General features: G+C 42.9%; 1 protein-coding gene across 3 annotated transcripts in view; it reads left to right on the top strand.

The window, feature by feature from the left end:
* USP6NL (USP6 N-terminal like) overlaps positions 1-26,887 on the top strand; it is a 97,706-nt gene that overhangs the window by 16,326 nt on the left and 54,493 nt on the right. The window contains exons 1-3 of one of the 3 annotated variants that reach the window (XM_061346197.1): positions 3,686-3,903; positions 15,078-15,151; positions 17,155-17,237. In XM_061346197.1, coding sequence (XP_061202181.1) covers positions 3,741-3,903; positions 15,078-15,151; positions 17,155-17,237 — 320 coding nt within the window. In that variant the 5' untranslated portion in view covers positions 3,686-3,740. Of the gene's footprint in view, positions 1-3,685; positions 3,904-8,886; positions 8,995-15,077; positions 15,152-17,154; positions 17,238-26,887 lie in introns of those variants that run through there. The other 2 variants (XM_061346200.1, XM_061346198.1) reach the window with 2 other exon arrangements.

The following is a 26,887-nucleotide window of genomic DNA, read 5'->3' as shown; positions in this document are numbered from 1 at the left end:
ACTATAACAGTAATGTGAACTGTTGGTCCCTGTTGTCAACTTTTAGGTTTCATGTTCTCTTCCAAAACAGCAGGTGTTAGCAAATAAAGAGTATGTGTGAGTAATTTTATAGCGTTCAGTAGTGACACCCCTTGTGTTTTCATGTGCCAAGGAAGAAAGTGAGGTAGGGAAGGAGAAAACAGCAGAACTTCGAGGCTGAGTGCAGCTTTAAGGTAGGCTGACTTGTTTGTAAATTCCTTTGGGAACTTAATTGTATGACAAAAAGTTTGCTGTTAAATTAACTCATTTCAGAAAATATTCAAAACCAGCAGAAGCATTTGGTAATTTTCACTCGTATTCAGATTTATGTGGTGTCAGAGGACAACTGTACTTGTGCTAAAGAGGAAAGAGGTGATGAAACACTGTTGGATTATCATCAAGTTTGAAGCCACTGGAGTGATAACTCTTAATCCTTCCAAAATGCTGTAACTAAAGCAACAACCTTTTCATTTCCCATTGTATTGCTAGACCTTTGGGGAATACTTTGGCAGAGGTGATGCCTTGCTTTACTACATTAGAGTTCCCCGTTTCAAGCTGATCCTTTCGCTTTGTTTATAGTAACATCAGAACTGTAAGCTGGGTTTTTAATGTATACTGAAGAAATGTCTTCAGTGGTAAGGTAAGAGGGAACCAAAATCATAACCAAGATAGGATTTTTCCCTCCCAAGTTATTTTGGTTTTAACTTGTGCTCTGTGAAGCTGATTTTTAGAATGACTATTGCACCTCATGGGAGGGTTCCCTGTCTGACCACTGTGGCTACAGTCAGAGAGGATTTAAAGGTGATTTATGTGTACCAAGTGCTTTGTTCAGTAAGTTTTCTGTCTGCTGGTTGTAGTTCAAGCTCAAAGCTATCTTCTTGTGAAGGGTTCTGATGTTTGTTGATGTCTGGGTAACCAGTCAGCCCTGTTGCTCCAGATCTGTCCAGGCTGCACAAAGGAGAGCTTGAACCCTCCCAAAGCGCTGAATATCCTTATTGCCTGTGTACACACACAGAGAAGACAGTGGATGCATCTGTGTTTAAATCTCAACTTGCGCTTCCCGGAGTACAGACGTGCTGTTCCCCTGCTCCCTGCGGGAGAGGACAGCTTGTGCCTGTGCTCTGGGAGGGTTCTGCAGTTCCTCTGCGTTCTCTGGGTTATGGAAGCTTGTTTTCCCAGATGCAGCCTCATGGGCTCAACCGAGTCTTCACTCCTACTGTGGATTTGGGTTCTGTAAAGGGTTTTCAGAGCCTGGAAAGGGATCTGTTTGGAGTGAAACAGGTAGTTGAGCGGGACTGACATCCATAAAAGGCTTTGTTTGTGTATTATTCTAGATGTAATCCTTGAAATAGGTGTTGCTGAAGTGTTGCATCAGTGTTGAGGGTAGATGAAGTAGACTTTCTTCTGTGTACTGAGTTCAAAACCACTTTTTAGCCATTTCGGGTCATGTTCTCATGAGATACGAGAGTCTATGACAAATGATCAGGTTTTGGGGGGTTGTGGATTTTGGTTTTTGGGGAGATTTTTTTAACACTATAGTGTGGTATAAAGGCTGGATCTTCACTAGTAGGTTTAGTGCATCATTGACTTCAGCATTAACAAATAAATGGGTTTTTGCTTGATGCCTGTGCACAAGGCCTGGGCTGGAATTAACTTTGTCTTGTAACAAAACCTTCCTAAGGCCATTGCAGCGAGTACTCGTACCTCTTCATAGTTCACCAGTACTAAAATAAACTTCTGATTTTGAGAGATTTGAGATTGAAAACTTGATGGTAGTTCCGTGAGTGTCATTAAGGCACCTCGCTGTAATCCTACTCTAAATTAGTAAAAAGTAAGTATTAATGATATCTGTGCATTGATTACTAAAGTACTTGGCTTTGTGCAACAGAATAAAGTAATAATTCTCTTATTTGTAAAACACTTTCAGAGTATGCAAAGAATGAACTCAGTGGTACATCTCACACCTCCTTCAAGTAAGAGATCACAAACCTCTGGAGAATTCTGTTCTTGTTAACCTGTGTTACCCTTCAAAAGCAAATATTCAGACAATGCCTTTTATTTTTGCTTTGTGGTCCTGTGTAACTGCAGCTTGGTCCTTGCCTCTCAGTGATAATGGGATCTCAGCGTGGCCTGTGCTGATTGTTCTCAGTGTGAAAAGATTTCCTTTTGTGTCTAGCCAGATTCTCCCCAAAATAACTTGTGCCCATCACCCCTGTGACTCCTTGTAAAAAGGAGTCTCCATGTTCTGTGTAGCCACCCTTTCAATACTGGAACATGGTGATAAGGGCTCTCCCGAGCCATCTTTTCTCCAGGCTGAACAAACCCAGCTCTCTCAGCCTTTCCTCACGTGGCTTCCCTTGGATCATCTTTGTGGCCCTTCTCTGGATCCTCTCCATCCCATCCACAGGCCCCAAACTGAACACAGTATTGCAGGTGTGGCCTGACAAGTGCTGCACAGCGTGGGCCAATGACATCTTTATCGCTGCTGGTGATGCCCTTAGTTGATGCAGCCCAGCATCTTTTATGTTAAGAAATGTTTTCACTGGTGCAAACAGATTTGTACTGGTGTTGCTGAATGCCAGCATGAATGTACCCCAAGTTCCATTTGGTGGGTGTGCCATTAGGCTTTATTGCAGCCTCTGCTGTGTGTTCCCTCAGCTTGAGGCTGGGACCTGGACGGCACAGGGCAGCGAGGCTCTAATTCCTGTTTCGCATGGGAAATGCTGGGGCTGTTTACTTTGTTCTGTTTACCAGTCCTCAGGCAGTGAAACTGAAAACAACAGAACCTCCTTGTCCATCACTGACTTCCTTTTCTTGGAGCAAGGATGAAGAAACTGATAGCAGCATTTTCTTCCCTCAACGAACTTGTTTACCTTGGATTTGACTGTTGTTCCTCTAGCCCTTCCTATATTCGTAAATACAAAATCCCATCAATATAGTGCTTATATTAAAATAATTTCAAATGCTTAGAGGGGATTTCAGTCTCTTTTTTTTTCTTTTCCTCTCCCAAATTTAATTTTAGTTTTTAATAGTGACTGACAGATACTTTAAGTAGCTGATTACTGAGATCTTCCAAAGCCAACTCTGCTTTGTGCTGTGGAGGCATGACTGATGCTATAAGCAGGCAGGTACCTAAATCTCCCTTGATTTCTTTTTGCAGACTTACTCAAACTTATCATAGAGTCACCAAGAGTGGGTTTAGTGTCACAGGAGCTTCTTGGCACCATTCAGACTTCTCATAGGATTTGCTTAGAGGATCCTGTTTGTATTTAGGTTATTACTGCAATTGAAGTGTTTATCTGCTCAAAGATGAATAGTGCAGGGACAGAGACACGGAAGAAAGCTGTTCAGCAAGGGTGAGGAGAGATGTAGCATGTAACTCGGTATCTTTTTTGTGGAAACACATGTTCAGCTTGAATTATAATCTTAATATAAGGACCTTGCAGCTCCTCTGTAGCTAGTACTGTGTGATTCCTGATGGTTCCTTCAGTGTATCACCGTGGTAGTTGGAGGGATGCCTCAGATATGCACTGGATCACAACAGCTTGTCCAGGAGCCCATAATAACATGTATAACTTTCCTGGAATAAAGCAAGAAATGTTTTTTTTTTATCCTGACAGAACTGCAGTACTTAAGATTTCATTTTTCTGTTGTGTATCGGGATGAAACCAAGCTTAAAACATCCACATAACTGCTGAGGTCTCCCTCCTGCATCAGAGGCTATGCCCAGACAGGCAGAGCGTCTGGAGTCTGAGGTTGAAGTGTGGACAGTGCCTGAAGGCTGGTTTTCTGATGCTTCTGTGGATGGACTCATCCCTGGGTGCCTCATAATGTCTGTTCAAGAGAAGGCAGAAGAATCAAAGACTGGTAGTGTGTGTGCATCTGGTGGGTAAAAGCTGGTTCTGTCAGTAACTGCTCTTGCTTTGAGGTGCAGCAACAAGGTTTCAGCAACCTGTTTGAGCAAGAAGGTAGCATCAGCCATTAAGTAATACTTGTGGTCACTGGGCAGGTCCAGGGGAGTTTCTTCTTCTTCCCCATGATGCTGTTAGCATTTTATTCCTGCCACTTGAGTCAGTGCTGGTGTTTTTCTGAGCTGGCTTGGAACTTTTTAGTCTTGTTAACTGACAGAATAACATCTACTACAAAACCAAGCCCTTCTTTTCTTCCTGTTTTAATCAGTTAAATTGGCTGTGTAATTAAATGATGAGTTGGACTGTGTGTACGTCAGTATTCAAAGGTTGTCTGTGCAGAGAAACAAACCTTTCTATTCTAGCCAGTGAAATGACACAAATATAGGTGCAACTTCTGCAAGCAGGGAACTTCAACTTCTTTGTCCCTGGAGAAGAAATGAAACAGCTTCCTCTAAAGTGAAGAGCCCCTTTCAAAAACTCCTTCCAGAGGATGCATGAGTGTTGTTTTGGTGATATTTTAAGCTGGGAAGAAACTTCACATCATTAACACTGCATTTTAAAATATAATGATTGTTTGCTCCATTAACTTTGACTAATGCTGAGATAAAAATGATTAATTGCCAGACTTAACGGAATTAGTGCCATGTGGCATCTGACTACTTCTATTTAAGTCTGTTGATGTGGGAAGCATAACTCTTGCTGTGAAATGTTCTGCCTTGTGTCAGAATCTGAAATATTAGAACCATTTTAGTGTTTAAATTGATACTGCAAATCTTAGTGCTGTGGAAACATTAACAGTCTACTGCTAGTGAAGGTCTACAATAGAGGAAATGTGAAGTTATGTCTGAAATGATGTCAAAATTTCAGATACGTTTTTAAATGTTTTTGATTTATGTTGCTGGGAAAAAAAATGATTTTTGTATGTCATCCTGATGTATGGCATTGGGAAAACAAAAAGGAAATGTGGTGCAGAGAACTCTTCTGTTTGGTCTTGCTGAAAGATCGCTCTGCTTGCATGTTTAGTGGCCTGTCATGGCTAAAAGAAGTATGAGTAGAGAAGAGATATTTCAGTTTTCAGGAGCCTCTAGGGACTGCAGATGTGATACGCTTTTAAAGTACAAGGGATCAAAGAGGCATTTTCAGCTAAATTTGTTTATAAATACCTGAGAAGGCGCTAGTGTGGAAAGGATGACTTGACTTGCATTAGGTTGAGGGTGAAATTCCTGAGGTATTCCTGCTTTTTATCTACCAGTGCTGCTTCTGTCAAGTGTCTGATCCTCACATGCAACACAGCAGCTGATTTGCAGCATATTTGATTAAGTCATTAATTGTAAAAGCTAGGACTAGTACTGGGAAAGGTCATGGATTTCAAGGGGAGTGTGGGAGTAATGCTCATGGGCTGTAGATGAAACAGATTACATGCTACAGTGGGATCAGGTCTAGCCACAGTATGAGTTCCAGGAAATATTTGGAAGACTGTAAAATGATTTCCATGTAGCAGAAAACCTCCTGTGTTTTTCCATGAAGGCTCTGTCTTTGTTGTTTCTTTGCTGCTGGGTTATGGTGTGTTGCAGAAACAAGGCTTGCTCTATGTCACTGAACAGGGAGAATGTAAATCTGTTCTGTGTAGCCCCTGGGCAGCTGTTTGTGGGGCTGACTTGACTTCAATCAGCAGAGCCTTTCCATCTTGTTAAAGACAAAATATATAGGTGACTGACTGCTTGGAATGGTCATAATGCTGCCCTTTGACAGCAGCGAGGAAAGAGAGAAATAGGAATAGACTGTTGAAAAGGCCAGATACCAACTACACTCTTGGGAGGAGGAGAACAAAGGGTGACTTAAGCTTAGACACAAGACATGAGGCACTTGTTGCACAAGTCAGACCAGTCTTTACGACTTGCAAGCCCCAAATTATACCCAGCCCAGGTCTTTACATTTGTAAAGTCTATTAGGAGCTGTCATAAATGTTTCAGCTGGTGTTGACAGAGTCCTGGGCAGGAGGGTGGCTTGTGTGTTAGGTTTGTTTTCCTCTTTTCCTTTCAAGAAAGGAGCATTGTTCAAAATTGGCTTTACTCCTTTCACTGTAGCTTGTCACAGATTAGCAATTACGGTTTCTACTGGCTTTGCAACTGATTGTGTTAACCTTCGGCAAATTAATTATCTTTTGGCTCAGGACTGCACACACACCACTTTGTAAAATGGAATTACAGTAGAACCCTGCCAGTTCTTGTCACTCCACTGTGTAACCCTTGTAACATTCATAAGGCTTAATAGTGAGGTGATGACATGAGTGTTCAGACTGCAGCTTCCAGCTGGCTCTGTTGTAGGCATAGCTGATGGAGATGATTAAGTTTTAAGGTGTACTTTTTATGTGAAATGCATATAAAAATAATTGCAAATGAAGACTAAGTAAAAGGCCAAGTTGTGTTTTATTAGATAACATTCTTTTTCTGGTTTATTGCTGTTTTATTCTGAGTTCTTTCAGTGCTCTGTTAACTAATACATATTAGCAAGGCTGTGTTGTTAAAAATAGTCATAGACAGATTGCAGTAACTGATGAATATTAGCAGAGTTCTTCTAAGTCCTTTACTCAGTTGCTGCTTAAAAACAAGATCATAAGAGTAGTTGATTTAAAGTCTTTGTATATATAATTCTCAGTATATATTGGACTCCTAAACTCTAATTTCATGTTTTGACACAGGCTTCCTTTATGGAATACTGCTTAGCAGGGCTGCCTTGGTTTCCTTGCTCTTGCTTTGAGTCCTTTGGGGATAAGTTGAAAATTGCTTGAAGATAGTTTGTAGTAGGAGTTAATTCTACTGATTTCCAAAGTGACCATTTTCCACTGGTGACTGTGCAGTAGGTCACAGGGGCTGCAGCAGAATGCAAGTGTTCTGCTGTAGTGAAACTTGATTTCCATTGAGTTCAGTTGTGTTTCTTCAGGAAAGTTAAATCCTTACTTTCATATCTTCCACCCGTTACTCCTCATGCAGTAAAACTACAACTGGGTAGTTACATGCCTCTAAGTCTTTACTTGAAAACACTCACAGAAATAGATATGTTAAACCTGAAAGATGGGAGAAGAGTATCAGTGTAATGTATCTCTTAGTTATTGCTGAATGTGCATGGTGTATGTGGTGAAAGAGTACCAGTGATGTTAAAGAGCGAGCTGTTTTAAGGTGCTGAGGGTATCTGTTGAGTTAACCTGGAACAAGGGCTCATGCTTTCATTGTGTGTGAGATCTTTTTGTCTTCCCCCACAGATACGCTTTTAGGTAAGGACACAGCCAGTAGCTAGATTCACAAAACCAGTTCAGTAATTCTGTCATGAGAAAAATGGAAGATGATTTTTGTGTAGCAGGAAGATTCCTGCTATGTGCATACGGATGTTGGCAGTAAGGAAATGCCAGTTCTGAAGTAAACATGTCTGGTGGTGGATATCACACTAGCTTAGTGTAAACTCATAGTGAAGCCATAGACTAAACTACTGACACTTGGGGTTGGGTAGGCTCCATGGTCGCTAGTTAGTGGCAATGACCAAGGAGCTGCTGCTAGTTTCCAGGCTCAGGGCTCTGCCAGGCAATGTGGGGAGGAACATTAAAACAATTGAAGGAACTTCTTTTTCCATTCCCTGGGGGGAAAAAAGAATAGTCCAATGCACTTGATCAGATCTCCTGTTCCTGGCATTCTGATGCTTTTCAGGGTTCAAGGAAACCACAGAATGAGGTTGGCAGGGACCTATCGTGTTCATTTGGTCCAACCCCATTGCTCAAACAGGGTCACCTGCAGCAAGTTGCTCTGGACCATGTCCACATAGCTTTTGAGTGTCTCCAAGGATGGAGACTCCACAAACCTCCCTGTGTGACCTGTGCCAGTGCTTGGTCACCTTCACAGGAACAAAGTGTTCCGTGATGTTCAGAGGGAGCCTCCAGAGCTTGAGTTTGTGCTCATGGCCTCCGGTCCTGTCACTGGGTACCACTGGGAAGAGCCTGGCTCCATCCTCTTCACACCCTCTGTTCAGGTATTTATATACAATGATAAGAGCCCCCTGAGCCTTTTCTTCTCCAGGCTGAGCAGTCCCACCGATTTGCTTTCTGTTGGTAAAACAGAGCTGGAAAGAAAGAGCTGGGAGCCCACACAAGTCTCCCAGGCCAGGTCTGGTAGCATGTGTGCTCTGATTTGCTTAGGTTAAGAAGCAGAATTGGTTGGCTTCTGGCTGTAAGTATCACATAGGAGCTGATATTTTAGTTAAGAGATCATGTGTAAGGACAAAAATCTGTGTGGGAGAATGGCCTGATGTGTGTGTCCTTGAATATAGGGCATGGAGGTTTATTTTTCAGGTTTTTAGCATGCAGATGAATTCTGCCAATATTGAATCTTGATTTTCTTTATACTTTCATCAACAAAAATGTTCTTTTCAGCTCCTGACATCCCAAATATCAGGTCTCCACGATACCCTGAATAATAAAGGAGTTTTAAACAGAAAACATGTAAAATCTCTGTCCTGTAAGCAGAGAATGCCAAGCAGTTAGAGATCTAAAGCGTATTTTTTTAGTTACTTAATTCCATGGTTTATTAAGTAGTTACCAGAAACATGGTACTTCAAGCCCCATTTTTAGGAAGTCCTTTAAATAAGGTGCTTTTCATGCAGCACTTGATAAATCCTGGTCCGAATTCTTACCCCAGAGCATAAGTGACATGTCACAGGAGCCGTGTCCTCTGAGGCTGCTTGTTCAAGTCATCTTGTTTATTAGCTGGAATGCAGGGCTGTGGGCTGTGGTGGAGAACACCAGCACGGGGCCTGCATGACACTTGTTGTTAACAAACAGCATCTTTGTTCCAGTATCTGCCACTCATGTCACTGCAGAGGGGCACTGTCTGGAAAAAGGAGGAGCACGTGTCAAGTGGCTTGGTTCTGTGGAGCAAATGCGAGAGGATGAGGAGAGCTCTCCCTGTTTGTTTTTGATAAACTGATTCAGGATATGGTCTAGAAACACAGATTTACTTCATGAAGACTAAACCAGAGCTTTACAAGGACAGGGCAGAAATCTCCAATCTGAAGACTGGTAAAGTGCTGTGTTGTTTTATGTACTGCTCTTGAGCTGTTTGTTATGTGCTGTTTTACTTCTCTCTCCTTTCACATTAGTGATAACTGAGTTTTAAATACTTCAATAGTATTAAAGTAGATAATTATGTTTAATGATGGAAGAAATGTAGCTCAGTTAGCTTCTGGAAATACTGTTTTCCTGAGCAAATTTCCCTTGATGAGTAGAAGGGATTGATTTCTAAGTAACTATTTCATTTTAGGTTAAAAGTTCCTCTCTCTGCCTGAAGAGAAAAATAAAGTGTAATAAATAATACTTAATCTTTTCTGTTCAGAGCAAGCTTAATATCTGTGTGCAGGCATTTATCAAGGTTTTTCCTTTTGAACATTGTCTACCCACAACAAAATACTATTAGGTGCACGTCATGGCTTTTATTTCATTGTTTGTGGGAATGGACTCGAAGGAAAATAAACAGCCTGAGTATTAAAGAGACTCTGATATGACCAGAGACTTAGCAAATGTTTTGTTTATTGCTCTGATATGTGCTTTGGATGTGTAGATGTGTAGCAGCTGGTGGTAGAGCCTGCAGACACACAGGAATTTGTGCCAGGGTAGTTCTTTGTGCAGTGGAATGTGTAATGTGCAAACAAGCAAGAATCTGAGTGAAGTAATGGAAAACAAGTTGGCATGTTCCAAGTCTCTGGGGTTTTAAACTGCTCCACAGTGAGGATGGGTCAAGGAACACAAAAAAGGGAGAAATCAATCCAGGATCTGGGATGAGGTTGTGCAGGATGCTCTCAGCATTGCTGCTGGGGGTGTTGGTTGACAGCCACTGAACATGAGCAGCTAGTGCTCAGGTGGGCAAGAAGACCAAGAGCGTCCTGGCCTGTATCAGCACCAGTGCGGCAGCAGGGCCAGGGCAGGGATTGTGCCCCTGCACTGGGCACTGGTGAGGCTGCACCTCGAATCCTGTGTTCAGTTCTGGGCCCCTCACTGCAAGAGAGACATTGAGGGGCTGGAGCGGGGCCAGAGAAGGGCAATGGAGCTGGTGCAGGGCCTGGAGCACAAGTGTGATGGGGAAGGGCTGAGGGACCTGGGGGGTTCAGTGTGGAGAAGGCTCAGGGGGGACCTGATGGCTGCCTCCAAGTGCCTGAGAGGAGGATGGAGCCAGGAGGGGCTGGGCTCTGCTCCCAAGGAACAAGGGATGGGACAAGAGGAAATGGTCTCAAGGTGGACCAGGGGAGATTTAGACTGGATATTAGGAAATGTGTTCACCACAAGGGTTGTCAAGCACTGAACAGGCTGCCCAAGGAAGTGGTGGAGTCACCATCCCTGGTGGTATTTAAAAAGACATGTAGAAGTGTCACTTAAGGACATTGTTTAGTGGCAGACATGCAGTGTTGGTAGCTAGACTTCATCTTAAAGGCCTTCTCCAACTTAAATGGTTCTGTTATTCTACTTAAATTTATTGCATATCTGTAAGAGGCAGTTTACCTGTGTCAGGTCTGGGTTAAGAAGGATGTGGAGCTGTTGGAGTGAGTCCAGAAGAGGCCATGGAGCTGCTGTGAGGGCTGGAGCAGCTCTGCTCTGGAGCCAGGCTGAGAGAGCTGGGCTGGGTCAGCCTGGAGAAGAGAAGGCTCCTGAAGGGGAGACCTTAGAGCAGCTCCAGTGCCTAAAGGGGCTGCAGGAAAGCTGGAGAGGGGCTTGGGACAAGGGCCTGTAGGGACAGGCCAAGGGGAATGGCTTGAACCTGCCCGAGGGGAGACTGAGCTGAGCTCTTAGGCAGAAGCTCTTCCCTGTGAGGGTGCTGAGGCGCTGGCACAGGGTGCCCAGAGAAGCTGTGGCTGCCCCATCCCTGGCAGTGCTCAAGGCCAGGTTGGACACAGGGGCTTGGAGCAAGCTGCTCCAGTGGAAGGGGTCCCTGCCTGTGGCAGGGGTTGGAGCTGCATGAGCTTTGAGGTCCCTTCCAACCCAAACCGGTCTGGGATTCTGGGATTTAAAAGCATGGAGTTTTATTTTAAATGCGCATATGATACATACAGAGATGACCTAATTGTGGAGAGCAGAATTCAGTTGGAAACCTTCTGCTACTCAGTCACACTGGCACCTCCAGATCACTTATTTCCTCTCTGAGAAGAGAAGTACTGGGGCTGTTTAGGATTGTGTCCTTGTGTACAACTAGTTTAATTTTTCACCCGTGTACTTACATTTCTTACATACCACCACCACTACTTTCCGTTCCTGAAGAAATTGTGTCTTTTCAACTCCTAGAGTGTTGGTGAGGTAAGGAGAGACTGATAAAGAGTGCTGAAGGAAGAAAGCATGTAGTGATGCTAGGCAATGCTCTTCTTTCACTTTGTAGGGTTGACAGCAGTCCACAGGTGTCTAGTTTAGCAGCTTAAAATTAGGTTGTTGCAAAATGAACCAGATTCTAGTCCTATCCTCAAGTATCCTTTAGAAAGTTGAAATCCATCAGTTCATGAGTTAGCAGCCCCAAAAAGTAAGGTAACCTGATCTAGAAGTGCAGCAGAAGAGGACTTAACTGGCTGTTATCTCAGTCCTCTTTCTTTTTTGTCCCTCGTCTCATACTGGGACATTCTGTTCAGTGTTCTGACTCTGCCAATGCTTCAGTTCCTTTGCATGCTGCTTTTCTAAACTTACACATTTATAATACTTGTAAATGTAGGAAATAGGTTAACGTGACAGATGATGAGGGGAAAGCACAATGATTGTTGCATGTAGCAGGCTAACTGTTCAGTAAACTTTGTTCCTGGCCTTTCTCTCCCTGGTTTCCCTTTTTCCAGAGGTAGGTGTGACATTGCTGCTTGTCAGGGTTGTAAGTGCTCTTGTTGTACCTTGTAAGCCTGATTTTTGGAGGGAGCTCAAATGCAGTGTTTTAGCAAGCCACATCTCACCCAACCTGTAGCTGGGTCTGGGGTTGCCCTGGCCCTGGCACAGGATCTTACACTTCACTTTGTTGAACCTCATGAGGTTGGCATTGGCCATTATTTCACATATTTAACTGCTTTCAGTTATATAAGACTTACTGAATAAAACTGGTGAGACTTCAGAATACCAGTTACCTGTCTTCAGTGATGCATTTTTGTGCCTAGGAAGGTATTTCATGAAGAATTCTTCTTGTTCCCATATTTAGCTTGTACTTCATCAGGAATTATTGTGCAATTCCTAACTTGGGGATATTTAAATAATGCCTCTTAGAAGAATAAAATCACATTTTATGCTTATCTCTCAAAATATAGCCTCTTGTCCCCAGCTTGAGCTGTTCTCTGGGTTTTCAGTACGGATGGATTAATGTAACATTAAACTATCTTAGTGCAGCAAGAAGGTTAAGATGATTCTGGCAGGAAGTGAAGAGGATTATTTGCAAGGCAATGAATATGATAATTTCCCCACTAAATGTAATTGAATTGTCATGAGGCACGGAACATGCCAAAGTTTGGTTCCTATGGTACTCGTGCAGATGAGAGGAAGGTAAGCCCTGTCCATGCTTTCAACCTTAACAATTCTTTTAAGCAAAGGTTTAAACTTTGCTTCAGCTTCTGCCACTTACCACGTGTGTGTTGTTGAAGAGCTGTGCATGTATCACTGTGCATTACAATATTGACTCATTATTCAGCCACACTCTTTGTCAGATCAAATCTAATCTCTCCTTTACTGGGAAAGCCATAATAGAATTCTGTTCCCCCTTTCTCCAAGCCCAGCAGCAGTGGTGCTTTACACAAGTAAATGTTTCCATCACAACAGTCCGTTGGCAAAGAGATCATTAGGGTTGCTCAGTACCTGAGTTCTCTGCAGGAACATCAGCTTTCTAAGCAAGCATGAAGTTTACTTTTGAAAACCCTATGATTTGCCTTTTATAAAGATTTATTTTAAGCACTTTGTGTCTTACAAAAGAAAACACAATTTATTTTTATTATGGTTTCTTTACCTTTTCACTTTGAAAGTAGTACTTGGCTTTGTTTACTGTTTCATGTCAGTGTAGATTTGGTAGCTTTAGTGGACCTTGTTGGTTTAGTGGGCATTGTGTGGCAACTAGTAAAGGATAACCCCCAGATTATTATAGCTGTGTTGGGGAATATGTAGTGCTTGAATGCACTCAGAGGAGAGTTCAGTGTCTGCCCTTGTGTGGTGACAGTGCTGGGGAAGGTTCTAGAAGGACGATGTGGTTGGTGTATTAGTGTTGTGTGTCAATGTTCATGTAGGTAGCTGGGGTAACAGATTTCTGCAGTTGCTATGAAACTGTGTCACAATAAGCCAAACTGCTTTGTGCGTTGCAGTCCTCTTTAGGCTTCTGAATAAAGGTGGGTCCAGCACTGGAAGGAGCAGGAGGAACAAGTGCACTGCTTGGACAACACTAAAGGCTGAGCTACCTGAAATGAGCCCATTTACCTCTTACAGGGAGGACATTATTTGTCAGTGGTGTGGCACAGAGATGTGGAGGTCCCAAACAAAGCAAATGGAATTAAAGGTTGTTTTTTGCCTCCCTTGAATAACTGTGTCAATACCTCTGTGTTGGTTCTGGTGCACATGGCAGGGTGAAAAGGACAGAGCTTGATGTCTTCACTAATAAATGGGAGTGATATGGTTGCCAGATGTTGGTGACAGGCAGAAGGGGCCAGAATGAGGATAACTGAGGGTAACTTCTGGGCATCATAAGTGAAAGCTTTGAAGCAGCTGTCAGACTTACAGTTTAGGGAAGCTTGGGAAGAGCATCAGTGGTGTTTGTGTCTGCTATGGGGCATCCTGCTCAGGTTCTCTCTGCATTCCCCTACAGCAGCTTCAGGTGGAAGGATGGAGAGACCATGCTCAGTGTCTGAGAGCTTAGAAGGCCCCCTTGGCAAAACTTCTTGGCTAAATATTGAGAAATCTGTAGGTAAATTTTACTAAAGAAATAGTGGGTTTGAAGAAATGTGTTAACAAAGTCTTGTGATAGAGAACAGTAATTTCTGACGTGTTTTTTCTATGTCATGGCCCAGATGTTGTATACATACAATCCTTGAAGTTCATTATGTTGCCATGAACTGGTTAGTGATGAAAAACCACGTGCCAGGAATTTTTTATAACTGTGTGCTTGAAAATTGTTTCAAACCTGTTCAAAGCTTTGCTTTAACTGGAGTTTGTTGCTTTTTAATAATGGAAACCAATGAACTCTTTCACAATCTTACCATTGATTAAAACTGATGTTCCTCATTGTTTTAAAATCATCACATTTGGGATGTTGAAGTTGAATATATATGTTGTTGAATATGTGAAGCAGCATCTTTCTTATTTTTGCTTTCTTGGTGCCTTCTTTACATTCCTGTCCATGTCCTAGAGATGGTTTCTGCTAAGGAAACAAAGGTGAAGAACTGAATTCAGTTACACCCTCAGTCTGCTTCACCTCTTCTCCAACAAACCAGATTTATCTATGCTTTAAGTCCACTGCTGTAGTAAAATCGACTGCAGTGTACTGATGTCCAGTGTGTACCCACATACCCATTTATTCCTGCCTGTTGAGCTTCCTTTTGTCATATCCTTACACTTACTCCAGCTCTGGGTTACCCTGGTTGCAATTCCAATCCTATACTAATGTACTTCCCTGTTTCTGAGAAGTCAGTCTTGGGCAGTTTCTCAGCTGAAGTCATATGGTAGTTTTTCAGCATTCAACAGTATTTAACTCCTCTCTACAAATCCTGTAAATAGTTCACACTTTTTCTTTAACCACTAGTGTATGTTTTCCCTTTCTTTGGCTATGTGAACGTTTGTGGAACTGGCCGCTGGTAGCTTTTACCAATGTCTGCAGTCCTTCCGTTAGTGGGTTGTGGAGTATTATTTTTAAAAGACTTTTATTTAATACCTGCTTTGGTGGAAAACTGGGAACATTCTAACTGAGCAGCTCGGACACCAGGCAATAATTGTGTTTTACTCTGAATGGCACTCAAGACATGAACCAAGGTCACATTTTGCTTCGATACAATTGTTTTATTGGCATTTCTCCGTCCAAGTAGGCTCTCTGAAGTTGAAGATGGTTTTCCAGATCATTAGCTGCAGTTCTTTGCTCTCAAGGGAGAGACTCTGAACAGCATCATCTGAATTCTCCACAGGTGCAGGTGCCGAGCAGGATGCTGCTATCAGACTTGCCCAAGAACGAGCAGAGATAGTTGCCAAGTATGACAGAGTAAGTGAACTTGATAATAATATTAAAGATAGCTTATAATTAGTGTTAGTAATATGTCTGTTTCAAAAATGAATAATGATTCCTGCTAGCTTTTGTTTAAAATACTCTATGTGGTACTGATCTGATGGTTTTGTGATACACTGCCCTCTGGATGAATTAAGTTTTCCATCCATGGGGGGGATACTCTGTATAAGGACTGAATCAACTCATTTTTCAGGTGCATGGCAAATTGCTGTGGGGCGATTTTAAGGTATTGTAATGTATTAGATGTAATGAAACCGAGGTGTTTGGGGATGCTCTGTAGATCTATGAGATCTGAGGTACTCTAATTTTTATTACATTTGTGGTTATGGTAATGGAAACAGTTAAATCATTACAGAGAACTTGAAAGATGAGTGAACTGCATTGTTTGTCAGATTACTGTGAGGAATTGAAGAAATACCCCAGGTATCCTTTTTCTTGACCCATTTGCCAAATAAGAGCACAGAACAGAGTATGCCTGGAATGCTTACCCTGTGTTAACATAATCTTGGAACACTTACGGAGCACTGTCACTGCAGTGTCACTGGAGCACTGAGCATTAGGCTTCTAAGTTGAGTTCATAAAATGTTTTACATGCTTTCCACAATGCGCACTTAAGGGAGTGACTCTGGGTTCTTAATAACCACAGCTGTGGTGGGTTGACACTAGCAGGACATCAGGTGCCCACCAAAGCCACTCTGTCACTCCCATCTTGACAGGGGAAAGTACAACAAAAGATTCATGGGTTGAGATAAGGACAAAGAGAGATCACTCAGTAATTACCATTATGGGAAAACCAGGCTTAAATTGGGGAAATTAGCTTATTATCAATCAAATCAGAGTAGGATAAGGAGAAATAAAGCCAAATCTTAAAACCACTTCCTTCTTGGGCTTAACTCACTTGGAATTCTCTATCTCCTTCCCTCAAGCAGCACAGGGAGATGGGAGTTGTGATCAGTTCCATCACATATTGTTTATTCTTCTTCCTCCTCAGGGGAGGACTCCTCACACTCTTCCCCTGCTCCAGTGTGGGGTCCCTCCCACAGGAGGCAGTCCTCCATGAACTTCTCCAACATGAGTCCTTCCCATGGGCTGCAGTTCTTCACGAACTGCTCCAGTGTGGGTCCCTTCCATGGGTGCACTCTTTCAGGAACAGACTGCTCCAGTGTGGGTCTCCCATGGGGTCACAAGTCCTGCAGCAAACCTGCTCCAGCCTGGGCTCCTCTCTCCACAGGGCCACAGGCTGGCACTCCTCTATTGGACATGGGGGAAGCTTCTAGCAGCTTCTCACAAAAGCCACCGCTATGGCACCCTGCTATCAGACCTTGCCACACAAACCCAGTACATTTTGTGGTTTGACTGCTGGCCTCTCTTCATACTCCATAACCTATGTGTAACCCATACCAGAAGAAATTATATCTGAAATAACTTAAATTTCTGCAACTCTTATGAAATCTGGTAATTGGAGTAAACAGAGGAACATGGGTGAATGCTTCATTGAGGGAAAACTCAGTGCTGCATTCTGTCTGACAGCTGCTGGAGCTCAGCATGGGCATTAGGTCAACACTGCCCATAGTATGTGACGTTGTCAGGTAATGATTCAGGAAAGGCGGGCAGTGGAAATGAAACGAATAGAAGGTACTCTCTGGGGACCTTCATGGGCTATTGTGGAGGTTAACAATGGGTGTGAGATTATTACAAGTTTGTAGTTGAAATCAGTGGTTGAAACTTACTCTGTGTATAGCAGTGACCAAAAGAGATTTCCTCTGATGAAAATGCTCTTCACAGGGGCTGGGGGGGGTCTGCTACTCGCCTTTTTCTTGCTTGGTCAGTTTAGGACTAGTGTTCTCCTCCCCTTCCTCTATCCTACTACAAGTGTGTCCCAAAGATTAGTCTTTGAGTGGTTGAATCATCTGTTTTTTAGCTTACTGTGTCATAAAACTCATTTTGGGTCTTTTTTTTTTGTTTCCCTTTCCCTCTAGGGCCGGGAGGGTGCGCAGATTGAGCCATGGGAAGATGCTAACTATCGTCTCTACAAAGTCATAGATAGATTTGGGTTTCTACAGTAAGTAGCAAGCTTGGAAAGAAAATAAGATTAAGAATTTGCTACTATTATTATTTATACTTTTTAGTGTGCCAGTGGTTTTGAGTATTTTATTTGGGAATGAAAATTGATAGTCTACAAGAAATCTATTTAAAGCTGAATTAGATTTCAGAAAAGTTCTTATTTCAAGTGTGTTAGAGACAAAATTGAAGTTACTGGAAGGAGTTTTAAAATTTTGTTATAATATTGATCTTTAAGAAAAAAACCCCAACGCATTTAAGGTTACTTAATGGTTTATGTGAAGAATTGTGCATCCCAGTCCTTAAAAGCTAAATAGCAATTAACTTCATGTGCTTAGTAGCCTTACTGAAGTCTCTTCTGGTTTGGGACCTAATGCTGTATGAAGATCCAGTGACCCTGTGGGTACCTCCTTTCTGACAAATGATCTCTGTCTCTTTGGCAAATAGAAGATGAGAGTATTAGCTAGTATTAGGACTTTTGAGGTTGGCAGATGTAAATATCCAACTGGCAGGGACTGAACGCAAGCTGACTTGCTACTTTTGGTAATATCTACACAGTGTTCTCCACCATTCTTTGGCATTGGTGTTTCAGTACATGAAGGGCAGTGAAAGTGCAGGAAAATCAGCAGTGAGTGGAGAACTTAGTAATAACTATGTATTTTTATAGTAATGGGGGAGAGGGGAGAGAGTGTGTGTGTTTTTGGGGGATCCCCTTCTGTGCTGTTACTGTTTTTATAAGCTGTCAGTTAAACCGTCTTTACCTGTAGACAGCGTTTGCTTTATCACAGTGAGTTAATTTGGTGTGTGACCTCCAAACATTCTGTTTCACACAGAGAGGTCTTTGTGTTGGTAATCTACAGCTGCAGTGCCACGTGTCTGGTGTAGCTGCAGTTGCAGGCATGCTTCATGGAGAGTGGATGTCAGAACAACTGCTTGTGCAAAAGTAATTGAAGCTACTCTTAAGTTCACCACTGACTTCAGTGGAAATTGAATCAGGCCTTCAGATTTGCAAGTGGAATTACTGATTTTGGGATCCTTATGAGCTCCTCAACTTTTCCTTTTAGAATCATAGAACAGTTAGGGTTGGAAAGGACCTTAAGATCATCCAGTTCCAACCCCCCTGCCATGGGCAGGGACACCTCGCTCTAAACCATATCACCCAAGGCCTCGTCCAACCTGGCCTTGAACACCACCAGGGATGGAGCATTCACAATTTCCCTGGGCAACCCATTCCAGTGCCTCACTACCCTAACAGGAAAGAATTTCCTCCTTATAGCCAATCTGAACTTCCCCTGTTTAAGTTTTAACCCATTACCCCTTGTCCTGTCACTAGAGTCCCTAATGAAGAGTCCACCCCCAGCATCCTATAGGCCCCCTTCAGATACTGGAAGGCTGCTATGAGGTCTCCACGCAGCCTTCTCTTCTCCAGGCTGAACAGCCCCAACTTTCTCAGCCTGTCTTCATACGAGAGGTGCTCCAGTCCCCTGATCATCCTCGTGGCCTCCTCTGGACTTGTTCCAACAGTTCCATATCCTTTTTGTGTTGAGGACACCAGAACTGCACACAATACTGCAAGTGAGGTCCCAAGTGAGCAGAATAAAGGAGCAGGATCACCTCCTTCAACCTGCTGGTCACGCTCCTTTTGATGCAGCCCAGGATACGGTTGCTTTCTGGGCTGCAAGCGCACACTGAAGCCGGCTCATGTTCATTTTCTCATCAAGCAGCACCCCCAAGTCCTTCTCCTCAGGGCTGCTCTGAATCTCTTCTCTGCCCAGCCTGTAGCTGTGTCTGGGATTGCTCCGACCCAGGTGTAGGACCTTGCACTTGGCATGGTTAAACTTCATGAGGTTGGCATCAGCCCACCTCACAAGCGTGTCAAGGTCCCTCTGGATGGCATTCCTTCCCTCCAGCGGATCAACCGAACCACACAGCTTGGTGTCATCGGCAAACTTGCTGAGGGCGCACTCAATCCCACTGTCCATGTCAGCGATGAAGATGTTGAACAAGACCGGTCCCAACACCGATCCCTGAGGGACACCACTCGTTACTGGTCGCCGTCTTAGGCATTAAGAATATTATTCATGTCTGCTCCAGTTGCTGCTGCAGTCAGTTTTCAGGAGACACACATTTCATGGCTCCAGTGCTGTGATATATTTGAGATGCAGTTATGGAGTTAATGCCGAATGGCAAACGGATGTGTACCTGTTTCCCTGCTGCTCTTGCTCTAACTTCAAGCTCCAGTGGGCATCTGCAGTTGTTCTTGTGATGGGGCAGGATAGATGGACCTTAATTGTTAGACTACTTCCTCCCTAGTAATGTCTCTAGTCAGCACTGCAGAAATACTCTCTCTAGTCAACTTCAGGGGGTGAAATTTGAGAGATTATTTATACATGAAGGTGACATAAACCAACAGAGTATGCAGATACTGTCTCTTCATTAATTGTGTATTTGTTGTTCCTATGCTAATTGATGTCTTGCCATAAGGCAGATTCCACCTGAGACTACCATCAAGACTGCTTCGTGATTCTTTAAAGCAGATTCATTGCAACTGATGCTTTTTATTTTCTTGAGAAATAAAACCTGTTGTAATAGGAGCTCTATAATTAGAATAAGCATATCAACTGTCTTTCTCTGAGAAGAGAATTTATATTGCACTGTGGATTTTAACTATGGTCTGGGTTGATGTACACTGCAGTGCTGATTGTGTGCAAGCTACTGTTTATGAAAGAAACTCCTGTTCTTATGGGACTTTGGAACTAAGCTGTGTGTACCAAAAGCCTCAAACATTATCATCCAGGAGAGCTGTAATTCCCCATGACCCATCTGTCAGGTGCTTACAGTGTAAGTTAGCAAACAGGCTGATGCACATGGAGAAGCTGAGGACTGCATCAAACTTGGGATCTGTTATGATCTGTAATCTTGTTTACACTGGCATCTTAAAATACTAAAGAGCTGAAAACAGTCTTTTGTATCAGAAGGCTGTTGGATGTGGGGAGCCTGATGGAAAGTTAGGGCCTGTTTTCTCAAGTACATTAGGCCTTGATTAGTGTCAGTAGTTTATAAGCTTCTTTCTCCTTGGTTGTATCCCATCTGCAGCTTTCCTGGGCTCTCTGTAGGTGCATTCAGTTGGTTGCTGATAGGGTAGAGAAGATAAGTTTGATGGGATGAAGCACTCTAGCTGCCTGCGTAGCTTGCCACTGAAGACAGCTTAAAGAGTAGTTTTGGTCTAGATCTACTATTCTTCTGGTGTCCTAGTGTCCTTGTGTGCCCAACTGACAATCAGTGAACTGGGGAAACCTGAAGATGTGCTCTTATTGTCTTCCTGTCATTCCAATGGAAGTGGGTATAGCTGTTTGGATTTTTCCTCTGAGACCATACTGAGTAGCAGAGGAAAGGTGTCTTTCTGTGGAGCAGTGTAGAAATGGCTAGTGGTTAGTAACAGATAGGACATTTCCCTTCAGGTGGAATATCTCACCTTAAGGATAACCTTCATTCAAGACCAGCAGGTGAAATATCTGGCAACTTCGGTCAGTTCTAATTCTTGTTGTACTGTTTATTGTCTGTAATAGTTAGGACCATCTTTACCAGCACTGTCTGAAATTTTTAATAGCTGCTGCCTTAAGAACACAATTTGTTCACTGTAGTGCTTTTATTTTGCAAATATGTCAATGAATGTGGAAGTTCTGGTTGACTTTGGATATTAAAAGGAAATTGGTGTGTGGATGGCTTATTAAAATAGCTATTTAAAACCAAGCTGAGTTAATACCTAGTGAATTTAGAGAACAAGCAAATAAGTTCAGTGAGAATTACCACAGCATTCTAACAATGAGAATTCTTTGAAATGAATAAAGGGAAGTTGGATATGAGGAGAGGGTTCCAGCAAACATGCTAAGCTGTGAAATAGCCCCATGGGGAGCTGTCTCTTGAGATGTTGAAGACAAGATTATACACAACAAAATGCACCTGTGAGGAGTTCTGTCAGTGGGACTAAATGGGTGTGTTTTCAGTAGAGTAGCTCACCAGTTGTATTTGAGAGGCATGCATGAACCAGAATGAGTTAAAATCTCATTACTGGCTGAAATGTTGAAAGCTTGGCCTTAGCAGTTACTGTTTTTGAGAGGCTGCAAGGAAGTGGTGGTCGTCGTGGTTTGTTTAAGCCATATGGTGTTGTGGGCAAACCAGTCTCAACATGGGGAATTTTTTATGTAATTCAATTTATTGCCAAATAACACAATATTCTGATTGCTGATTTGGATACAGAGACACCCCAAAGCATCAAACATTAATGGGGAAATACCTCTCTCCCCTCTGCCTCCAGGACAAACTTGCTTTGCTTTTTGCTGTAGGTCACTCGTGGGTCACCCTTGGCTCACCCCAGTTCCTTTGGTGAGGGAACAGGCAGTGCAGGACGGCAAGGTCTTGTATGAAAGGGCTTCTTCCTGCTGTCCCTGGTTTCTTTCTTGTTTTGGCCTACTGCTGCTTGTGTCTTTCTGCTGCCCCAGCCTGGGTCTCATCTGGGCTGCAGACCCCTTGGAGGTGTTCTCCTCTACCCTGGCACAGTATGCCTCCTCTGAGACCACATCTCCAGCCATGTTCCCAACATCTCCTTCCACGTGTCTCTTCTGCTTCTCCCCACATCTCTCCATTTCATCTGTATCTAGCAGCTCCCATGCATTTAGAGTTATGTTTTTAGTAGAGGCATCATGGGTTCCTCCAACTAACTGAGGCTTTGGCACATGTTGGGTTGGTTGCAGCTGTTTTGGAGCTGGCTGGAGCAGCCATGACTGGCACAGGGCAGGTCATAGCCCTGTCCCACAAAGGTTATTGTGTGAATTTCTTCCTAATACCTAATCTAAATCTCCCCTCTTTCAGTTTAAAGCCATCCCCCTTGTCCTATCCCTAAGACCTTTTTACAAAGTCCCTCTCAAGCTTTCTTTTTGGCCCCTTTAGGTAACTGCTCTAAGGTCTCCCCTTCAGGAGCCTTCTCTTCTCCAGGCTGACCCAGCCCAGCTCTCTCAGCCTGGCTCCTGAGCAGAGCTGCTTCAGCCCTTGCAGCATCTCCATGGCCTCCTCTGGACTCTCTCCAACAGCTCCACGTTTTCCTTCCATTGTTGCCCCCCGAGCTGAATGTGGTGCTTTCAGTGCACTGTTTTCCAAGGGAAAAAAGGGCCATTTCAGAGTCTCAGAGGTCCCAGATGACTCTGAGGGGACAGATCAGTTCTGAGAGCCACGTTTCAGGTGCTGATGTGCCTCCTTTTACCTGAGATTATGCTGTCTGTGCGTCCCCTGGTCCCAGCTGATGGCTATTCATGCTTTCCAGTGCAGGATTTCCAACCCTGTTCTTCTAATCTCAATTTATAAAGCAGTACAAGGCAGGTGAAGTAGCATTGAGTCATCTCGGTGCCATCTCATACAGTATTAATTCCATTAGTGTTGTTCATCTTAATTGATACAGACTTGTTTTCTGTCAAATGCTGTTGGTCTTCCTCAAAGGCACCACATGGAATAATGCCTATTAAAATGTTACTCTTCACTTATGTTTATGTAGGTGTAGCCTGTGTCAGGGAGCTCTTAGTCTTATCTTCCTCATGACCACAAGAGTCTTGAGAGAGCAGCAGCTCGGTGTATTTCTTCCAGTGCATTGTGCTTACCTGTAATCCTAAAAATGTTTGTTTTCTTCTTAAAATAAGGCAGCAACATCCCTACTCACAACTTTCACGCATGGTCCTTATTTAATACAGCTTATTTTCCAGTAAATTTCCCTGATTTCACATTATAGTGTAGGAATACTGAAGAATGGGGCTGATGTGCAAATACACTTAATTTTTAAAAGGAACAGTTTTTCCTCCAGGAAATCCAGCACCAGTGTCTGTATATACAGTGTGATAGTGTTTTGGTAACTCCATGCTTGAAACTGCATCTGATGAGCAGTTTGTTCTATACCTGCAGTTGGTGGAGGTCCAGCAGGCCATCCCTGGGGACCACCACAGCACTCGGAGAAGCCTTAGTCTATCACAGATGACTTTTTCAATCAAGTATTTTAGGAATGGGAGAAGTGCCTCAGATCACTTCAGGTAGTCATAACAAAAACTGTTTCAGCTGTTTTGGAAGTGAAAAGGATGGAATGTGGTTGGTGCTCTCCTCCCCCAGAAAAGCACTCTGCACCGCACAAGCAGTTTCTTTGTGTCACTTCTTGTAAATTGTCCCATAGATGTTCTTAATCTCTGCACTGTGGACTGTTCTTTTGTAGAAACTTTACTTTGTAGATACTTTTGTTTGCAGATTTTCCGGCAACAGCCCTTGGTAAGGGAATAACTTCAGGGAAAAAACCTAAGGGAACTGGAATGTCTTGAAGCTCGTAGCAGACATTCCAGCAATGCCTTAGGATCTGGGAGTTCCCCCTTCCCCCTCCTTAAATTCTTTAGCTGATTTGATACTGCTTTGGGATGGTTAAAAAAAAGCTACTAGAATTAATCCTTTATTCCTTGGGTGGTGGCAAGTTCCCTGCTACTCCCAGTAAAGTAATAAAAGTTGGGTTTTTTTTAAGCCTACGTTTAAATAATAATATCTGTATCAGTTTGTCTGTTTAGAAGTGACACTCATGAATCATTTCTGTAGTTATAAAATTATTGAAGGTCTTAAATCAACAAAAGAAAGGAATAAATCCAAATGACAGTAAATGTTTTGTAAATAAATAACATCATTGAGCACATATTTGAAGATACGTTTTCATGACTGTATTCTTGTATTTATCAGAGGGCTGGAGCAGCTCTGCTCTGGAGCCAGGCTGGGTCAGCCTGGAGAAGAGAAGGCTCCTGAAGGGGAGACCTGAGAGCAGCTCCAGTGCCTAAAGGGGCTGCAGGAAAGCTGGAGAGGGGCTTGGGACAAGGGCCTGTAGGGACAGGCCAAGGGGAATGGCTTGAACCTGCCCGAGGGGAGACTGAGCTGAGCTCTTAGGCAGAAGCTCTTCCCTGTGAGGGTGCTGAGGCGCTGGCACAGGGTGCCCAGAGAAGCTGTGGCTGCCCCATCCCTGGCAGTGCTCAAGGCCAGGTTGGACACAGGGGCTTGGAGCAAGCTGCTCCAGTGGAAGGGGTCCCTGCCCGTGGCAGGGGTTGGAACTGGATGCTTTATTCCTTCTCCTCCCTTCCATATAATATTAAGGTTGAACGGCCACAAGAGCATTGGCTGATTGGGGTTTGCAAACCAGCCTAAACTTTGTACGTGCTTCTGAACTAGGGCAGAAGCTGGAAGCAGCATTTTGCAACTCCAAAGGTCAACACCAGTTGCATGTTTAAAGAGCTGAGCCTCTTTCAAGCCTGTCAGCACCAGGGCAAAAGTCAGCAGGATAAGCCCGTGGCCTCAATGTCTTCCTAGGATGGCACAGAAAGCTAGCAGTTAATGTAAACATCATAATAATTTAAAATAGATGAAATTTAAATGATGAAACTAATCCAGACATCTAAAAGGCATCTTTACTGAAGTCTCCACACCAGTGTGCTCCAGTTCAGCGTATTGCCAGGTTCTGTGCTGCTTTGTACTGAAATCTCTAAGTCATTCCCTGTTGAGGGTGAGATGTCAGGTGGGATCATTTGTTTGGTACCTGTCAGAACTTGTGATTTCAGTCCTTCATCAGGTAGTGGCCAAGCAAAAAGCATTAAAAAAATCAAAAATATCCCTTTTTAGCTAGCAAAAAGGGTGATATTATCTGGTCTTTTGTTATCTTGTATTGAAGTTAGCTTTTATTTTCTTGTGTGTATATTCTTGTTTGATTCTTTTAATCATCTGTCCTACCCAGCTGTGAGGGAGATCTTCAGCCTTCTCTTACAATAAGACTTTAAGACCATAGTTGTGCCTTTGTAAGCTAAAGAAAATAGCATTGCTTTTCAGAATTCAGGGCAGGTACAGCTCAAGGCCAATTTTTACTACTCTCCATTGGGAAACATAGATCATGACTAGCGTACGCTGACGAATGCATTGTGGAAAGTGTTGTAATTGTTCACAACTCAGCAGGTACAATGTAGAAATAAGAAGCAACAATTTATTTTCTGCAGCTTTCCAAGGCATTTTTGCTTTGCACTGTTCACTGCTGAATGCCATCAACTGCATTGTCCTGTTAACTTCCCATAAAGAGCTGTGAAAATCAAAACCTGCCATGGCATCATTTAAAACATGCAGCTGTTATTTTAAAGGCTTTCATTTCTCTAACCTGCATGATATGAATTCTTTTCAGGTCCTGTTATTATCAAGGTCTCTGTTAACTTGTATTAATAGCTACTGTCTTGTAGCCATAACCAGTATTGTCAGGGTCTATGGTCGGATGTTGGGTAATTCAGCTTGAATATGCTTTTCTTTGCTACCTGTTCAAGAAATGAGAACTGTGGATGCATGTGCAGTGTGGCAGGTGCTCTTGTGTCCATAAATACCCAGAGATCAGGGCAGTGACGTTGGACAGATTGGAGGTCTACTCTTCAAGGTTGTTTCTGTGGGCTTTGTTTTTCTTTTCCTGCTGAAGGAAAAGATGTACAGTAAAAGTCTAACTGGTAGAAAATACAGCTGTGGTTTCCCCAGCCTTGATTCATGAAGCTCTGTTAAATATTTGGGTTAGATTCTTGTACTGCTCTTACAGTAGCTCTGTGCTGATTTTGATGGATTTGTACCAATTTACAGCAGCTGAGAAACTGACTCATACGTTCATTCTTTATCCCATGAGTATTAAAGCAGTCAACATGCTTTTAGAATAGTTTGCTGATGAAGATTATTGCGTTGCCAGAGGCTCTTTTTCAAGTAGCAGAGCTCATTTATTCTTTCTTCTGCTAAGATAGAGGCCTACCTGCTCTTCTCATCAAACTCTTTACTAGTTAAAATATGTTGCATTTTTATCAGCTCTGTAATGCATTTCTGCAGCATGCAGGGGAGCAAAGATGTGGAGAGCTAAGTCAAAGCTTGTGAGATCCTCCATTAAATGCCCCCAAATGAAGCTATTGATTTTTCTTTTTCCAGTATTATTATTTTGCCCCTAAGTTTCTAATAGGGAGCAATATGATGAGCAACTGGTTGTCTTCTCATTCTGATTCTTGCTTATTTATGCATTGCATTGCTAGAAAATAGTCCTTGTCTCTAAAATAGTCTTTGTGCATTCCTTATTACTTTCTACAGTGTGCCTGTCACATCGTGTGTCCAAGAACAGTAACTCCTACACAGCTAACCCTGGTGACTGGAGTAGGTGCAGTTGAAGTCTCTCCAGATAACAGATGTAAGGATTGGTCTCTGAGTGTTCTAGGTGGCAAAACCACTTCTGCTGCAATGCCAAAAGGTCTTGGTAATACAAATTAAGGAGAAAAGCGTAGGAGCTGTAACTTGGTAATAATCAAAGTAGTATTCAAAAAGATGGGGTTTTGTTTAACTTTCAGTTTTCAGTAGAAAAGTTGGCACATCAAAGCTTAAGGAAAGAGCTCTAAGGAGAGTTGCAGTGTTCTTGTTCATAGTGACACACAGCCACTATCCTTAATTTTCTAGGCACAGGAGGTACTGCCAAACACATGAAGTGATACAGTGATGTGGCAAAAGAGCAGTGAAATGTTTATTCTTAACAGTTCAATCATAAATGCAAATCCTCTCCATTTTTATCTGCTTTGGTCATTCAGTAGGGAC

This window comes from Neopsephotus bourkii, unplaced genomic scaffold (genome assembly GCF_033783945.1).
Source record: "Neopsephotus bourkii isolate Nb327-2 ecotype Australia unplaced genomic scaffold, CSIRO-AGI_Nbou_v1 NB_266, whole genome shotgun sequence".
Taxonomy (NCBI): Eukaryota; Metazoa; Chordata; class Aves; order Psittaciformes; family Psittacidae; genus Neopsephotus; species Neopsephotus bourkii.
This window is presented reverse-complemented; position numbering and strand designations above follow the sequence as displayed.